The sequence below is a fragment of the Tachypleus tridentatus genome, chromosome 12, assembly GCF_004210375.1.
Source record: "Tachypleus tridentatus isolate NWPU-2018 chromosome 12, ASM421037v1, whole genome shotgun sequence".
Lineage (NCBI taxonomy): Eukaryota > Metazoa > Arthropoda > Merostomata > Xiphosura > Limulidae > Tachypleus > Tachypleus tridentatus.
In genome coordinates, this window is record NC_134836.1 from 96,612,085 (window position 1) to 96,626,570 (window position 14,486).

Genomic DNA, 14,486 nt, shown 5'->3' on the forward strand with positions numbered 1-14,486 from the left:
GAAAATATAATGATTAGCTTTGACTTCTATATAATATTTAGCATGAAAACAAGACTAAGGATCCGTAGGGATTCTATAATTTAGCCATCACAGTTAAGGTTTTGGAAATTAAGCTGTTTCACATAAGTTCATAAAAGTAGTCTCACACCATTAAAATGTCAGTCTTAAAGACAATCTGGACTGGCACCCACCACATAGGATACAAAAATAGGGATATGTTTGCAATAACTTTAATAGACTTTTTAATTTCAATGCAGAATAAAAACAAATACAAAATAATATACTTGTATACCATTAACCAACATTTATAGAGAAGTAATGTTCGTGAGGTAAAGAATACTGCTTTATATTTGTTCTCGAACTAAATTAATTTCAAACTTTAGTTTGCAAATTCAGTTAATGTGAGTTGTCACGAAAACAGTTATAGAATAGACAAGACAAAGAGATGAAGATATTACTACCACAGAAAATTGTTTGTCTGTTTAGAATTAAGCACAAAGCTACACAATGGACTATCTGTGCTCTGCCCACCACGGGTATCGAAACCCGGTTTTTAGTATGTAAGTCCGCAGACATACCTCTGTGCCACTGGGGGCACCACAGAAAAATCAAGTGAAGTTAGAGCTCAATGTTATGAAATTATAATACATAATGTCATATAACAACATACAAAATGCATCTCAAAATGGTCAAATTGACACAAAAAGGTTAAAAAAAAACTTATACATAATCCGAATTACCATGAAGTAAATCTGCATCTTAACTAGATATAGTTCTCAGAAAGCCTTAGCAAAAAAGCAGTTTATTAAAATATACTTATTTTACTGAAGGAATTTCTTCTTATGATTTGAAGTGACATAGCCATTACATAAGTAGCCTATCAGCGACAATTCAAACTAGTATTTGTAGGTAGGCATCAGTTCATCTGGAAAAGCAGTTTATTATGACAAGCGCATATTGATTACAATTTTCTGTTTTAAAGAGTAGTAACCAATGTACAAGGGTTTACATTGCAATGATAAACCCAGTTCTCTCTGCTGGGACTCTTCCTGAGATTCTTACTATATATGTTGTTTGGACCCTTTTACCATGTCTCTCTATGAATGTAAGCATTAGAACAATTTCTTTATCTTTTAATTCATGAGTCAAGTAAAGCTCAGAATATTTCCTACCTCAAAGTCATAGGGAGCAGGGGAGTTACAAAACAGTATAGGCTGTACAACAGTAAACAACAACATCTCAAATAATAAATAGGACCTCAACTAGATATGGATCACTCTGTGATAGATTATTTAGGAAGAGTATTCATGATGAAACTTTGTAGAATGGACGGCAACTGCTTGTTGTGGAGACACCGACTTGAAGACGAAAGGCGGAAGACTTTCAAAACGTCGTCCTCTACACTTGTGTCTCTACAACAGGCAGTTGCCGTCCATTCAACAAAGTTTCATCATAGATATGGATCATTTAGCTGTTTATCTTGAAGATCCTGAGCTGGTAACTATGGTATCTATCCATTGTGTCATTACATGTCTATGCTGGATAGGTAGATATCATGGCGGCTATAGTGACTTTTATAGAAGCATCATGTCCTAAATCAGGATATTAAAAAATGGCATTCTTATTTGACTCTTTAATCCCTTTCAGAAATCGGGACGACGGTTTCTCAATGTCATGTTATGATTTCTTATTGAGTAGTATGAATATCCATTTAATTCTCTAACTGTTTGAGGGGTGTGACGATTGAAAAAAGATTATATCATTTTTCCACCTGCACATCCTTCTTGATTATGTTTCATACTGTTGCTTGGGGTACATGAACAACTTTTGTCACTGAAATTTTGTGTTATTTTTCTCCTATTACAAGCTCTTTGTTTACTATGACTGGAGTACAACTTATTGCAGGACACATTCTGATGAATGTGGTGCCTCAAGGGGATCCACATTCCTTTGCTTTCAAATGTCAATAAGAAAAATGGATCTTAGAAATTCAAAATTCCAGATTTTTCTATACATATTTCTGATCTACGTATGTGGATATTTTGCATCACATTATTTACATAATGCCAAATAAGGTCAAAAGTAATATCTAATATCTTATTTTTCTTTGTAACTTTTTCCAGTTGATTTGCTTATTGAAAATTGTTTAATATTGTGTACTCAGCCCCGTAGTTAATTCAAGAAAGAAGTTGAATAGCATGATGCAGCTTGTCACTAACCAGATGCTAAGACTAAAATTTTCCACAAGTGAGATTAATGCATGGTGTACCATCTTTTAATTCACAGTCGCTAACGATGACAACTTTACTCACATATTGGTGAACTGGACACAGGATTTCTTTGTGTGGCTTTGTTACCAGTACATATATGATGAAAGTTTATGTTTAATTTGCCCAAATGACCATATCTTATCGGTCTGAATTTTTCTTGCTGATGTGTATTGATATTATAAGCCCATTTATAAACAGCAGCTGTAGATTAAAACAATTTTTTTGTTCACAATAGTCTGCAATCAAAACAACAAAAACAGATAGTTCTACTTAAAACAAGTATTGGTTATCATTTCAGATGGTAAAATTACATGCTTGTATTCATAATCACTCATTTATATTGGAACCAAAGATAAATTTAGAGATATTAAAATTTAAGTGAGCATATCTTGGTGTTTGTGCAGAAAACGGTGTGTTATATGCATAGATCCTATTACTCCAACAGCAGATGATAGCATTGTTAATAGACATATATTGTGTTAGCATTTCAAATATTTGTTACAGAGTTGCAGTTCACCCGTTACATAGGTTATGGTAATAGACAACTAGTTCATACGCTAAGAAAAAGTATGAAATGTTATTGTTTAAAAAAAGACCTGAAATGACTATTCTTTGATGTCAAAATAGACCAATAAGAAAATGAAATTGACTTATATGCTCACTTTCACCTAATACCCATTAACAAATTGATAGTTACTTAACTTGTAATGCCTCATACCAAGCAAGTTTGAGCAAAATCATGGCATCTTCAGTATCTATGAAGAACTCAAACGTATCTCATGTGTTCACAGAAGCATTTATGAAATTGTTTGTTCATACATGTTCCAAGTGGTTTACTCCGCTTTTGAACCCAAAATTGGTACTATACCCTTCCAAGTGAATGACATTTCCAACTCTAATATTTGCTAGTTCAACCTTTTTGGAGTCGCCTATCCGTGGCTTGTCTGAAATGTCGGATCAGAGGATACCTGCCAATACCTGTCTTATTAATATGTATAGCAGGGTACAATTTCAGTTCCAGTGCCGTAGTAGAATTAATAATACAACAGAGATGAACAATGTATACATTTTTTCTGTGTATTTGGCTGGATCTAATAAAAATGAAACGCAACGCATGGTGGTACCTGCAGTGAAGATGCTTTTGTTCTTCTGGGAGCTTTACAAAGTGTTAAAGCCTTAAGAAGCCACCAAAAAGTGAACCTATCACAACCATTACTGCCAGAAAATCTTCTATTGAACTTGTTTGAGGTGGAAATTTTATAGTTTCAGATATAACTTCAGGTAGTATTATGGTTCAGTCAGAGATTCTATGTTCCTTTCAGACGGCAGATACTCATTAAATGTACCTACAACGATATTCTTATGATTTACTGATTTCATGTCAGGGAATTTCTTCCTAAGCAGCTAGTGCAGATCATCAAAGATCCGTAGCATCAACGTTTTAGTTTCACTTGATGAAAAACTATAATTTCTCTCCTTTACAATTTCCTCTATCTGCAACAAGGTTATCTCATCTTCAAATATGTTTAGAATCTGCTCATTAATATCAAGCACTGGATCATCAGACTCACAACAGTTGCTGCATCATCTGGTTCACATAATAAGCAGTCTATGCAACCACTTACTGGAACCTCTGGAGGAATCAGTCCAGATCCTACTTTTCTACATTTTTGGACAATAATTGGCTTATATGTTTCGCTTCACTACCTCATGCTTGAGATACTGGAGGCAATCGTGCATCGTTATCTCATTAGTTATGCCATATCTGTGAACCTAATGACAACAGAGGTGTAGTCTATGGCAATGATCCTTAAACCTGACATTTAGTTGAATAGCGTTAACATTTTTATGTTTACTCAATATTTCAAGTTGGTAGATCATGTTCTCCTCCTTCATGTTCTAGACATATCTATATAATTATGATGGCCACATGTCAACAGTTTAACAGTAAAATAAAGTCCTAAAAGAATGCGTTAATTCCACCACTTTACAAAACCTTTAATTTAATGTTGAAAACATTATTTGTGTTCTATTAATTTTGAGATTGATAACACTTTAATTTCCGTTGAATTGGTCATAACGTTTGAGAAAAAACGTTTACTAAGATAAATCTTAACAATTTGCAAAGCAGAAATTGTGTTTTCAATTTTGAGTTTGTAGATTTCTCCTCAGGCCATTCCATTAAATAAAATGTTTTCTTTTAAAAACATAGCATTCCATCCTCAAAGTGGAGTCTAGCAAAATTTGTTTTAGCAAACTTATTTACATAAACTCTTCGTAAGCGAAGAGAAACAAAGTATAAATATAAGAAAAAAGTGTGAAATTACACCTTTAGAGTTTTAGTGTGCTGTTACAAAAGCCAAACCTTAAGAAAGAAAAATCTATAAACGTTTCTTATTACATGCTAAGGTCATGTAACGCATTCTCTCGCGTTATGCAGAAAATAATTCAGTGGCCAAAGTCGTGGTGATGATACTGACAAGTATTACCGGGTTTAATTTACTATATTTGTGGAAGTAAAATGCATGAGTTAAAGACACACATTCAACATTTGTATACTAAGATAGCTCAATTTTTCCGCAGAACTGGCTATTCCAAATGATAACACGGATATTTTGGGGCAAGATATTATTAACTATCTCGAAGACATTGACATTCTTATAAAAATATAGATTAGATTCAAGTGTCACAGAAAGCCAGAGATCATTTATCAACCTGATCTACCATTTCTATAATACTGATGTTTTGTCTAGACGCCATAATGCACTTTATTTGTTCATTCAAAAAGATGTATGACATAATATACATCTTAATATTTATCAAATTATTTATCCTTTACCGATAACTGTTCAAATATAATAGTCACTTGAGTTCTGTTAACAATATATTATTCATTTCGACATCATCAGAGTCAATTTTATTTTCCACCATCCATGAAATTATTTCTTGCACTTTTTGACTATAAATTTAAGCAGCTATTGAATTGAAAGAAATCCCAGTTACATTAAAATTTTGAACAGTGAAAAAAACTATAACTTCACTTACGTGACAGGCATTGTTGGCAACATCAGTCAAGGCACTAATCCACCTATATGAAGATATAACGACAATAATAAACATTGTAAAGTTCATGAAGATGAAAGTTAATCACTATAAAGCTTTCTAGTTCTCTCTTCTTCCTTTTTTTGGTTCTTTAATGCGTTGCAGCGTGGTTCTTTGGTACGCTGGATATTTTTTAATGAATGTTATTAAACTATATAACTTCAAGAAATCTTCTTTGTAGTACATTTTCAACTTGATATTATCTTTTCTCCAGGTATTGGATAGGATGATTAACCCTAAATTGACCAGATTTATATCGCAAGACGAGAAGAAAAGTTCTATTCGAAATAACGGTCAAATGATCAATATTCTAGGATATATTTATTTCATAAGCTGCTTTATGTATTAAATAGCTGCATAGAACAACATCTGATGCTTCAGATTGTTTACTATAGAATATTAAAACTATCTTAGCTTACTAGAACACTATATTTTAGAAATTGAAAAGAGAGTATGACTAGATCCTTGAAGCGAAGTATTGTAGGTTCCAATAACTTTTTAAAGAAATAGGGCTTCAACTTAGCATAGAATTTTGTATGTGTTTACCTGTTCGCAGTTTCTTCGTCGTCAGCAGCAAAGTACAGATGTGGTAGACCATGTCTAGATACTCGGAAGGCGTTAGGAGAGCCTGAACCTGGAACCCGAGTGATGATGTGATTGTGGAGCACAAGAGCCCCTGCCAAGTCTGACGTCTGAAACACGACTACTTTGTCTCATATCTTTTTTTTTAAGAAAGAACTTCACCTGAAATATCCCTGTTATTAATTTAGTTGTGCAAGTATTATCTTATTACAACGACCCTTGAAAGATGTTTATTTTAACGCTTTGGTAAAGAATATACCTTTCCTCATTTTGATAGCTCTTGTTTTGTAAAACGAAGTAACTATTCTTAAGAATAGTGAGAAAGGTAGGTTTAATTTGGTAATTTAACAACTATTTCCATACCTTAAGAGTCTTGTACCAGTACAAACAATTATCAGTCTTTAGAACAAACCACCGTCTACACCATCGCCTGGTGTCACCACCGATGCTCAGTCTTTGGAGAAATCCTGAGAGTAGAGAGTGTTGGGAAGGTTGTTGCTCGACTGGTGCTAACATGTGGCACGTGCGAGCTAATTCTAAGGATAAAGTCTCACAACCTATAAGTCAGAAACTAGTGGTTGAAATTTAATCACCTTACTGATAAGAATAAAAATAATTAAAAACGAATATTAACTAAGTATAGCGTGAAGGAAATGCAAATAAAACAAACATTAATTTAAAGTTACTGATTGTAATGCTGAGAATGTTACAATGGTATTGTGTTTATTTTACCGAGTTTATGAGATATTGACTAACTACTTGCTATTGTGTTACTGAACTTCAAATTATATACTTAATAGTTTAATAAACAAATACCTCCAAAAATGATAAAATATTAAAACGTTATAACAACATTGCATTACGTTTCATCATTTCAAGTTACACAATAACAACATTAAATATAAACTCTCTGTTGTAGTGGGTTACCTGTGTGCGCTGTTTTCACAACGTCGGAGTGCGATGCTTCCAATACTCTAACACCGTTGATGCTGATAATAATGTCACCCACTTCTAAGCCACAGTTATCAGCCGGCGTCCCTAGGATAAATAACAGACTTAACTTAGTTGTGCTCTAGAAGAAATCAGATATCTAAACGTTAATGTCTAAGTGTTTAAAATCTAAATCAGGTAAATTCTTTCATAATCTAGATTATGTCCAAATTTAGAACGTACCTAATTTGAAAACATACATTTGGCCAGTTTTGTTTTAGAATGAGTCGAAAACTAATTTATTCATAGTGTAATTCACTCTTGTAATTAATACTTATTTTACAACAGGTCGAATTTTAGTCTTTCCTAGCTTAAATTATTCAGTTTTAGTCGTATTCGGTCCGAGAAGTATGAAACACTTATTGTTTCATTTTACCTAAATCATTGTTCATGGCGTTCTAAGTTTGCATAATATCACGTCTTAAAAAAGTATTCCATTACATATTTCTTTCTTGTGTTTTTATAACACTAAAGTGTCACATAACTGTATTGTTGTACTCAGGATGAATAGAAATATACACTCGTCTATGGTCAAAATATATGTTTTTTAAGTTTTGAATAATGTTGTATGTGTTCGTAAATTCAAGTCTTTTCATGCTATGATTAAACGGAACCCCAAAACAAATAAGTCACGAACATGAATTATTTTGTTTTGTTTTTTACAACAAAACTATTTTACCAAATTTACAGCAAGTGAACATCAGCCATTATTGGTATCAGGTGAATTCCTTTCAGATTATTATTTTATGTATGACAAATGCAGAAGTATGAGATCTCACGGAAAAAACAAACGTAGCATTTTTAGTATCTTTTGTTTCTTTTAATTTTGTTGGCATAAAAGCAGCATATCCAATAATTGGAGAAAGCTGTTCATCTGATCCATCTTAACTCCCATCATTCGCCAGTACTTTACGTATAATTGAATTCTTCACCTGTTTGAATTTTTTGTCTTTGTTGGTTATTCGCTTCGAATGTTGTACAGTAATAGTTTTATGTTTAAATTTGGGTAAACATGGTTTACTTTAAACAGTTAGGTTTCACATACATTTTAGTATATTGTGCCATTGAGGTTTATTTTCATACTATTGATGTTTATGAATATAAAGTATGATTCTACAATGGTTTTAAATCAGAGTAAAAACCTATACAACCTCAAACAATGTTCGGTAAAAAAAAAGAGTAAAAAAAACATACAGAAAACTATACTCGCGTAATCCCTCTTTTAAGAGATGATTTAATTAATAATTCGCTTCCCAGTGGCTCAGTGATATGTCTGCGGACTTACAACGCTAAAAATCGGGTTTCGATACCCGTGGTGGGCAGTGCACAGATAGCCCATTGAGTAGCTTTGTGCTTAATTCAAAACAACAATTAATAATTGAACTTAAATAGACCGATGAAAGTTGTTATGGCAGGTAGAATATGTATCTTAACATCTTTGAAGTTCCAAATTACTACAGCATTCTTATAATTATAAACCTATAAATCCGCTTTTTTGCTTGCATAATAGTTCATTGCAATCACACTATTCTGGGGCTTTTAGCATCACTGATTTAAATGTTACCGCATACGGATGGTTATCACACAAAGGTAACAAAATACCAGTTTCCACGTAGATAAGATATTAATATTTATTTTTATTGTTGTGTTACATTTGTTACCTATACCGTCAAATAACAAATAATGTGATGGTATAGAATTTATTGAAGTAGCTGAAGTGACGAAATATTGATAATTTAAGTATAAGAGGTTACTGATGGACTACGTTACTGGATTAGGAGGTAGGTGGCCATTAATGAATTAAGTCTTATTTACCACCTCAGTAGAAGAGTTGTATACTTATTTTCATATCATTGTTTTAACATTTCATTAGACCACATAACTGGCTATAAACTGCTCGACAGTTTTAGGTGAAGAATGTTGATAGTTTGAGCTCCATATCAAAAGTTGTAGATGAGATATAAATTAAAACTGATATAAGACGGTGTACCCTCACTTCACATGAGATATAGATTAAAACTGATATAGGACGGTGTACCCTCACTTCACATGAGATATAGATTAAAACTGATATAAGACGGTGTACCCTCACTTCACATGAGATATAGATTAAAACTGATATAAGACGGTTTACCCTCACTTCACATGAGATATAGAATAAAACTGATATAAGACGGTGTACCCTCACTTCACATGAGATATAGATTAAAACTGATATAAGACGGTGTATCCTCATTTCATATGAGATATAGATTAAAACTGATAGAAGACTGTGAACCCTCACTTCACATGAGATATAGATTAAAACTGATAATAGACGGTGTATCCTCATTTCATATGAGATATAGATTAAAACTGATATAAGACGGTGTACCCTCACTTCACATGAGATATAGATTAAAACTGATATAAGACGGTGTACCCTCACTTCATATGAGATATAGATTAAAACTGATATAAGACGGTATACCCTCTCTTCACATGAGATATAGATTAAAACTGATATAAGACGGTGTACCCTCACTTTACATGAGATATAGACTAAAACTGATAGAAGACGGTGTACCCTCACTTCACATGAGATATAGATTAAAACTGATATAAGACGGTGTACCCTCACTTCACATGAGATATAGATTAAAACTGATAGAAGACGGTGTACCCTCACTTCACATGAGATATAGATTAAAACTGATAGAAGACGGTGTACCCTCACTTCACATGAGATATAGATTAAATCTGATAGAAGACGGTGTACCCTCACTTCACATGAGATATAGATTAAAACTGATAGAAGACTGTGAGCCCTCACTTCACATGAGATATAGATTAAAACTGATAGAAGACTGTGAGCCCTCACTTCACATGAGATATAGATTAAAACTGATAGAAGACTGTGAGCCCTCACTTCACATGAGATATAGATTAAATCTGATAGAAGACTGTGAGCCCTCACTTCACATGAGATATAGATTAAAACTGATAGAAGACTGTGAACCCTCTCTTCACATGAGATATAGATTAAAACTGATAATAGACGGTGTACCCTCATAGAAGATACTTCTCTTGTTAGGATACATTTCACCAGTCACACATAATTTTAAAAAAATGTTTGGCACTGTTTGTTTTTAACCTAGTTTTTGAAATTAAAGTATACATACAAATATATGGAAAATATAATGTATTATGTTATCCAGTTGTGATGTTTCTTTATAAATAAATGTTGTCAATAATTAACCAATGCTCAAGCATCAAATTTGGCGAAGTATTATGTTTCTCAATTATTTCATTGTACGTATTTTGAGGGTACTACTCATATTGCGTCAGAAGCTACAAGTATTAAAAAACTCTTCTTACAAAATGTATATAAGTTTTCTATACTTAATATCCTCAACTAGAAGTAAACTGTTTCCTCACGAATGGTAAGACATCATATTTTAGTACGAAGTAGGGATTGGTTATTAGTTCTATAAATAAACATATGTGTTTTCAGGTCCCCTCAATTAAATATTCAGCAAAGACGTAGAGTTAATTATTAAGAGTCAGAAATTAGTAATGGTTAGGAGATGAATTTCTTTAACACAAATTTCTGGGGAGAAAATATTTATGTTTTCTTTACTTTATTGTTATGAACACAGTCTTTTATTGAGGATCTCAATAAAAATGAGCGTGATTTTTAGCTGAAACAGTAAACTTAATATTTTATTAGAATAAAATTTCCTTAAAATTTAAAAATGTGCAGGCTATTTTCATTTCATTTTTTTACGACTGTCCAATTGAAATATATTTACAATAATGTTACAAAATATTCATACTAAAAGTCAATTATAGGCCCAGCATGGCCGGTGGGTTAAGGCGTTCGACTCGTAATCTGAGGGTCGCGGGTTCGAATCCTCGTCATACCAAATATGCTCGCCCTTTCAATCTTGCGGGCGTTATAATGTGACAGTCAATCCCACTATTCATTAGTGAAAGAGTAGCCCAAGAGTTGGCGGCGGTGGGTGGTGATGACTAGCTGCCTTCCCTTTAGTCTTATACTGCTAAATTAGGGACGGCTAGCGCAGATAGCCCTCGAGTAGCTTTGTGCGAAATTGTAAAAACAAACAAAGAAGTCAATAATAAATATTCATAGGATTGAAATGGAAATTTGACATTACCCCATGTGATAATTTTATACAAATAACGAAATTCAACAATAATTTACTGATTTCCGTTTCACCTACAATTATCTTACTTGATATTTATTTTATTTTTCGTGAAATAATAAAATGATCTTTTTTCCAAGAAGTGTCTCATTTAAAAGCACCACTTCTTCATCTTCAGCTCTCTAAAGGTTTTTTGAAGGTTTAATAGTTTATCTCATGCACTTTTGTTTATCAGTTCGTTTAGCAGTTTCTTACTTTAAATTGTCTCTATTGCGTTTTTGTTTTTATTTTATCTTACCATTATTTGTTTTATGTTATTTAAAAGGTTCTTTTATCTTATAATGGTTTTTCAGTTCAAGTCAAATTTGCTTTTTTTACAGTGTTTCAAATGTTTATTTTTTTACACCCCAACAAAATGTTATTTTTTTTATCTTTGCAAATACTTGTTACCATTCACTTTTGAATAGATTTTATTTCATTTGTTTTCCACTTACAGATTTTGTTAATGCTAGTACTTTTTTATATTTCAAAGGAATAAAAAATAGCTTATCAGTTGTATGTCATTCGTTACCGAACGCATGAGTTTGGTAAAACCTGCATGTATTTGAAACTCATTTCCTTAACATAGTAACAATGTGTGGTGCCCTGATAGTCAAACAAAATCTTATTTCCAATCAAAACTTTTAAGAATGATTTTATTACAACCTATTGTTGCTTAGCATGGCGAGGTTGGTTAAGGCGTTCGACTCGTAATTCGATGGTCGCGGGTTCGAATTCCGGTCGTATGTAACATACTCGCCCTTTCAGCCGTGTGGGCGTTATAATGTGACGGTCAATCCCACTATCTGTTGGTAAAAGAGTATCCCAAGAGTTGGCGGCGGGTGGTGATGACTAGCTGCCTTCCCTCTAGTTTTACACTATCTAGCGCAGATAGCCCTCGAATAGCTTTGCGCGAAATTCGAAAAAACAAACGAACATACAACATATTGTCTAAAATAATAAGTACATGAAATAGAGAAACTGATTGGTACGAAGCATAATAGACGTTAATTTCGATATAACTCTTTAAAAAATTCTAACAAAATGTTATTTGTTAAAAAGAAATTACCTCAAGAGCATGATTTGACGGGATTTTGTGGTTCTTCTCGTCTCGTAATAAATTATGTTTCGTATTTCACAAACCTGCCTTTTTTACAATAAATGGTGTGTGAATATTCAATACAAGCACTTACCCATATTTAAGGATAACATTATGTTTTTTCATATTACGAACACTCAGAATTATGTACTGAGCGACAAAGAAAATTATATGATAAATTTTTTGCAGAATGTTAGCAACAGAGAGTTTTCATATTCAACAAAGTTTGTTGTCTCTAACAGTCGTCGTAAGCAAAAAAATAACACTTGTTTAAAATATATTTGGTGACATACAATTTACTTATGCAGCACAAACGTACTTGAATCTCTTTGGACTCAACAGATAGCCCAATGTGGCTTTGTTCTTAGAAAACACACACAGACGTTCGTGAAATAAGAAAACTGACTAATAACAACCATAACAGAAATAAATGCGGATATAACACTGAACAAATTTGAATAGAGGTGTTACCTGTTGGAAAAGTATTCATCTCAAGGGTATGAATTGATGGGTTCTCATAATTTTCCTGAACTTAACGGACTCAGAACAAATTTATATGGACTCATTATATTTATTTATGACTTTTTACTATGGAATGGAGCTTGTTCACATTAATATTCACAATTCTTAAAGCCGAGCCAAGTACTTAGTACTTTAGAAAAGTAATAATCCTGTAGACTATATATCACCTGCTTTAATAAGCAGACAAAGTGAAATACATTTAGTTTTTATTTATTTATCTTGAGAAAGAGGTAACGCATGTTATATCAAGCAGAAATTAGAGTTAATGTAGCGTAGAAATAATTTGTTGCAGAAAATGTATTGTAAAGAATATAGTTAACTAGCATATTAAGTTAAATTATCGCACTGTATTGTTATCTGCTTAGGTATCCCAAATTAAGAAATTCCGGCGCCATGGAACATGTGTGTGTGTTTTTTTCTTATAGCAAACCATATCGGGTTATCTTCTAAGCCCACCGAAGGGAATCGAACCCCTGATTTTAGCGTTGTAAGTCCGTAGCCTTACCGCTATACGAGCGGGGGCCTCCAGGAACATAGTGGCAACATTACACATCGTGTTCTTTCGTACACAAGAATTTTCTTTCAGTATTTATATTTAATGTATGATTAAAATTTTAACGAAAGTATATACAGCACCTTTAAAAATTTAAAGTGATTAACACTAATGCAAATAAAACTTTTTTCTCTCCACTAAAGCTGTTCTGCATCTTTCTAGTGATAATAAGATTTATTATAATTTTCATTAAAGCTTAATGAAGCCCCCCAGTGACTCAGCGGTATGTCTGCGGACTTACAATGCTAAAATTCGGGTATCGATATCCGTGGTGGGCAAAGCACAGATAGCCCATTGTGTAGTTTATGCTTAATTAAAAATGTAACTAAAAATATTTTCTAGCCATAGTATTATTTCTTATTTTAATTTTGTTTATAGTTTTAGTTTTTATTATGAATTTACTTTATATATATATATATATTCCTTATAATTGCTACAAAACAGATTTAAAGTAGTATTAACCCACAAAAGTTAGGTTTTGCTCTTTTCTAGACGTTTATTATCTAAGAACAACGTTGACTCCTAAATATTTTTCTTGCGCAGAATTTTATGATAAGAAACTTTTATTACATGGTCCGTCATGGCCAGGTGGGTTAAGGCGTTCGACCGAGGGTCACGGGTTCGAATTCCCGTCACACCAAACATTCACGCCCTTTCAGCCGTGAGGGCGTTATAATATTACGATCAATCCCACTATTCGTTGGTAAAAAAGTAGCCCAAGGGTTTGCGGTGGGTGGTGATGACTAGCTGCCTTCCCTCTAGTCTTACACTGCTAAATTAGGGATGGCTAACGCAGATAGCTCTCGATTGGCTTTGCGCGAAATTAAAAGAAACACAAACTTTTATTACTCTTTTCACCTTTTTTTTGAAGCTACGATTTTTATGCAAAATGAATAAAAACACTGGTATCGCTTCATCACAAGTTACTTCACGATTTAATGTTATTTAAACACATTACTTCAAAATTAATATCATCCAATTACTGAATAACATTAGGAGTTCACATTAACTAATCGCGGATAACATACAGTGGACATTATTTCATCTTTTAACGTTCCTTATATTTGCTGACATTATCAAATTCCTGGTTACTGCACTGTGTTATCCAGTGACGGACCACATCAAATGTTTGTAGTATCCAATCATTGAATAGATTATAGTCTAATATTATCAGAGTACAGAAT

The 14,486-nt window shown here is 32.9% G+C and overlaps 1 protein-coding gene across 1 annotated transcript in view; it reads right to left on the reverse strand.

The window, feature by feature from the left end:
- LOC143234082 (uncharacterized) overlaps nt 1-14,486 on the reverse strand; it is a 170,902-nt gene that overhangs the window by 11,672 nt on the left and 144,744 nt on the right. Inside the window, exons 7-10 of the mRNA XM_076471137.1 lie at nt 6,882-6,992; nt 6,318-6,511; nt 5,919-6,064; nt 5,316-5,358 (exon numbers count right to left, since the gene is read on the reverse strand). Coding sequence (XP_076327252.1) covers nt 5,316-5,358; nt 5,919-6,064; nt 6,318-6,511; nt 6,882-6,992 — 494 coding nt within the window. The remainder of the gene's footprint in view (nt 1-5,315; nt 5,359-5,918; nt 6,065-6,317; nt 6,512-6,881; nt 6,993-14,486) is intronic.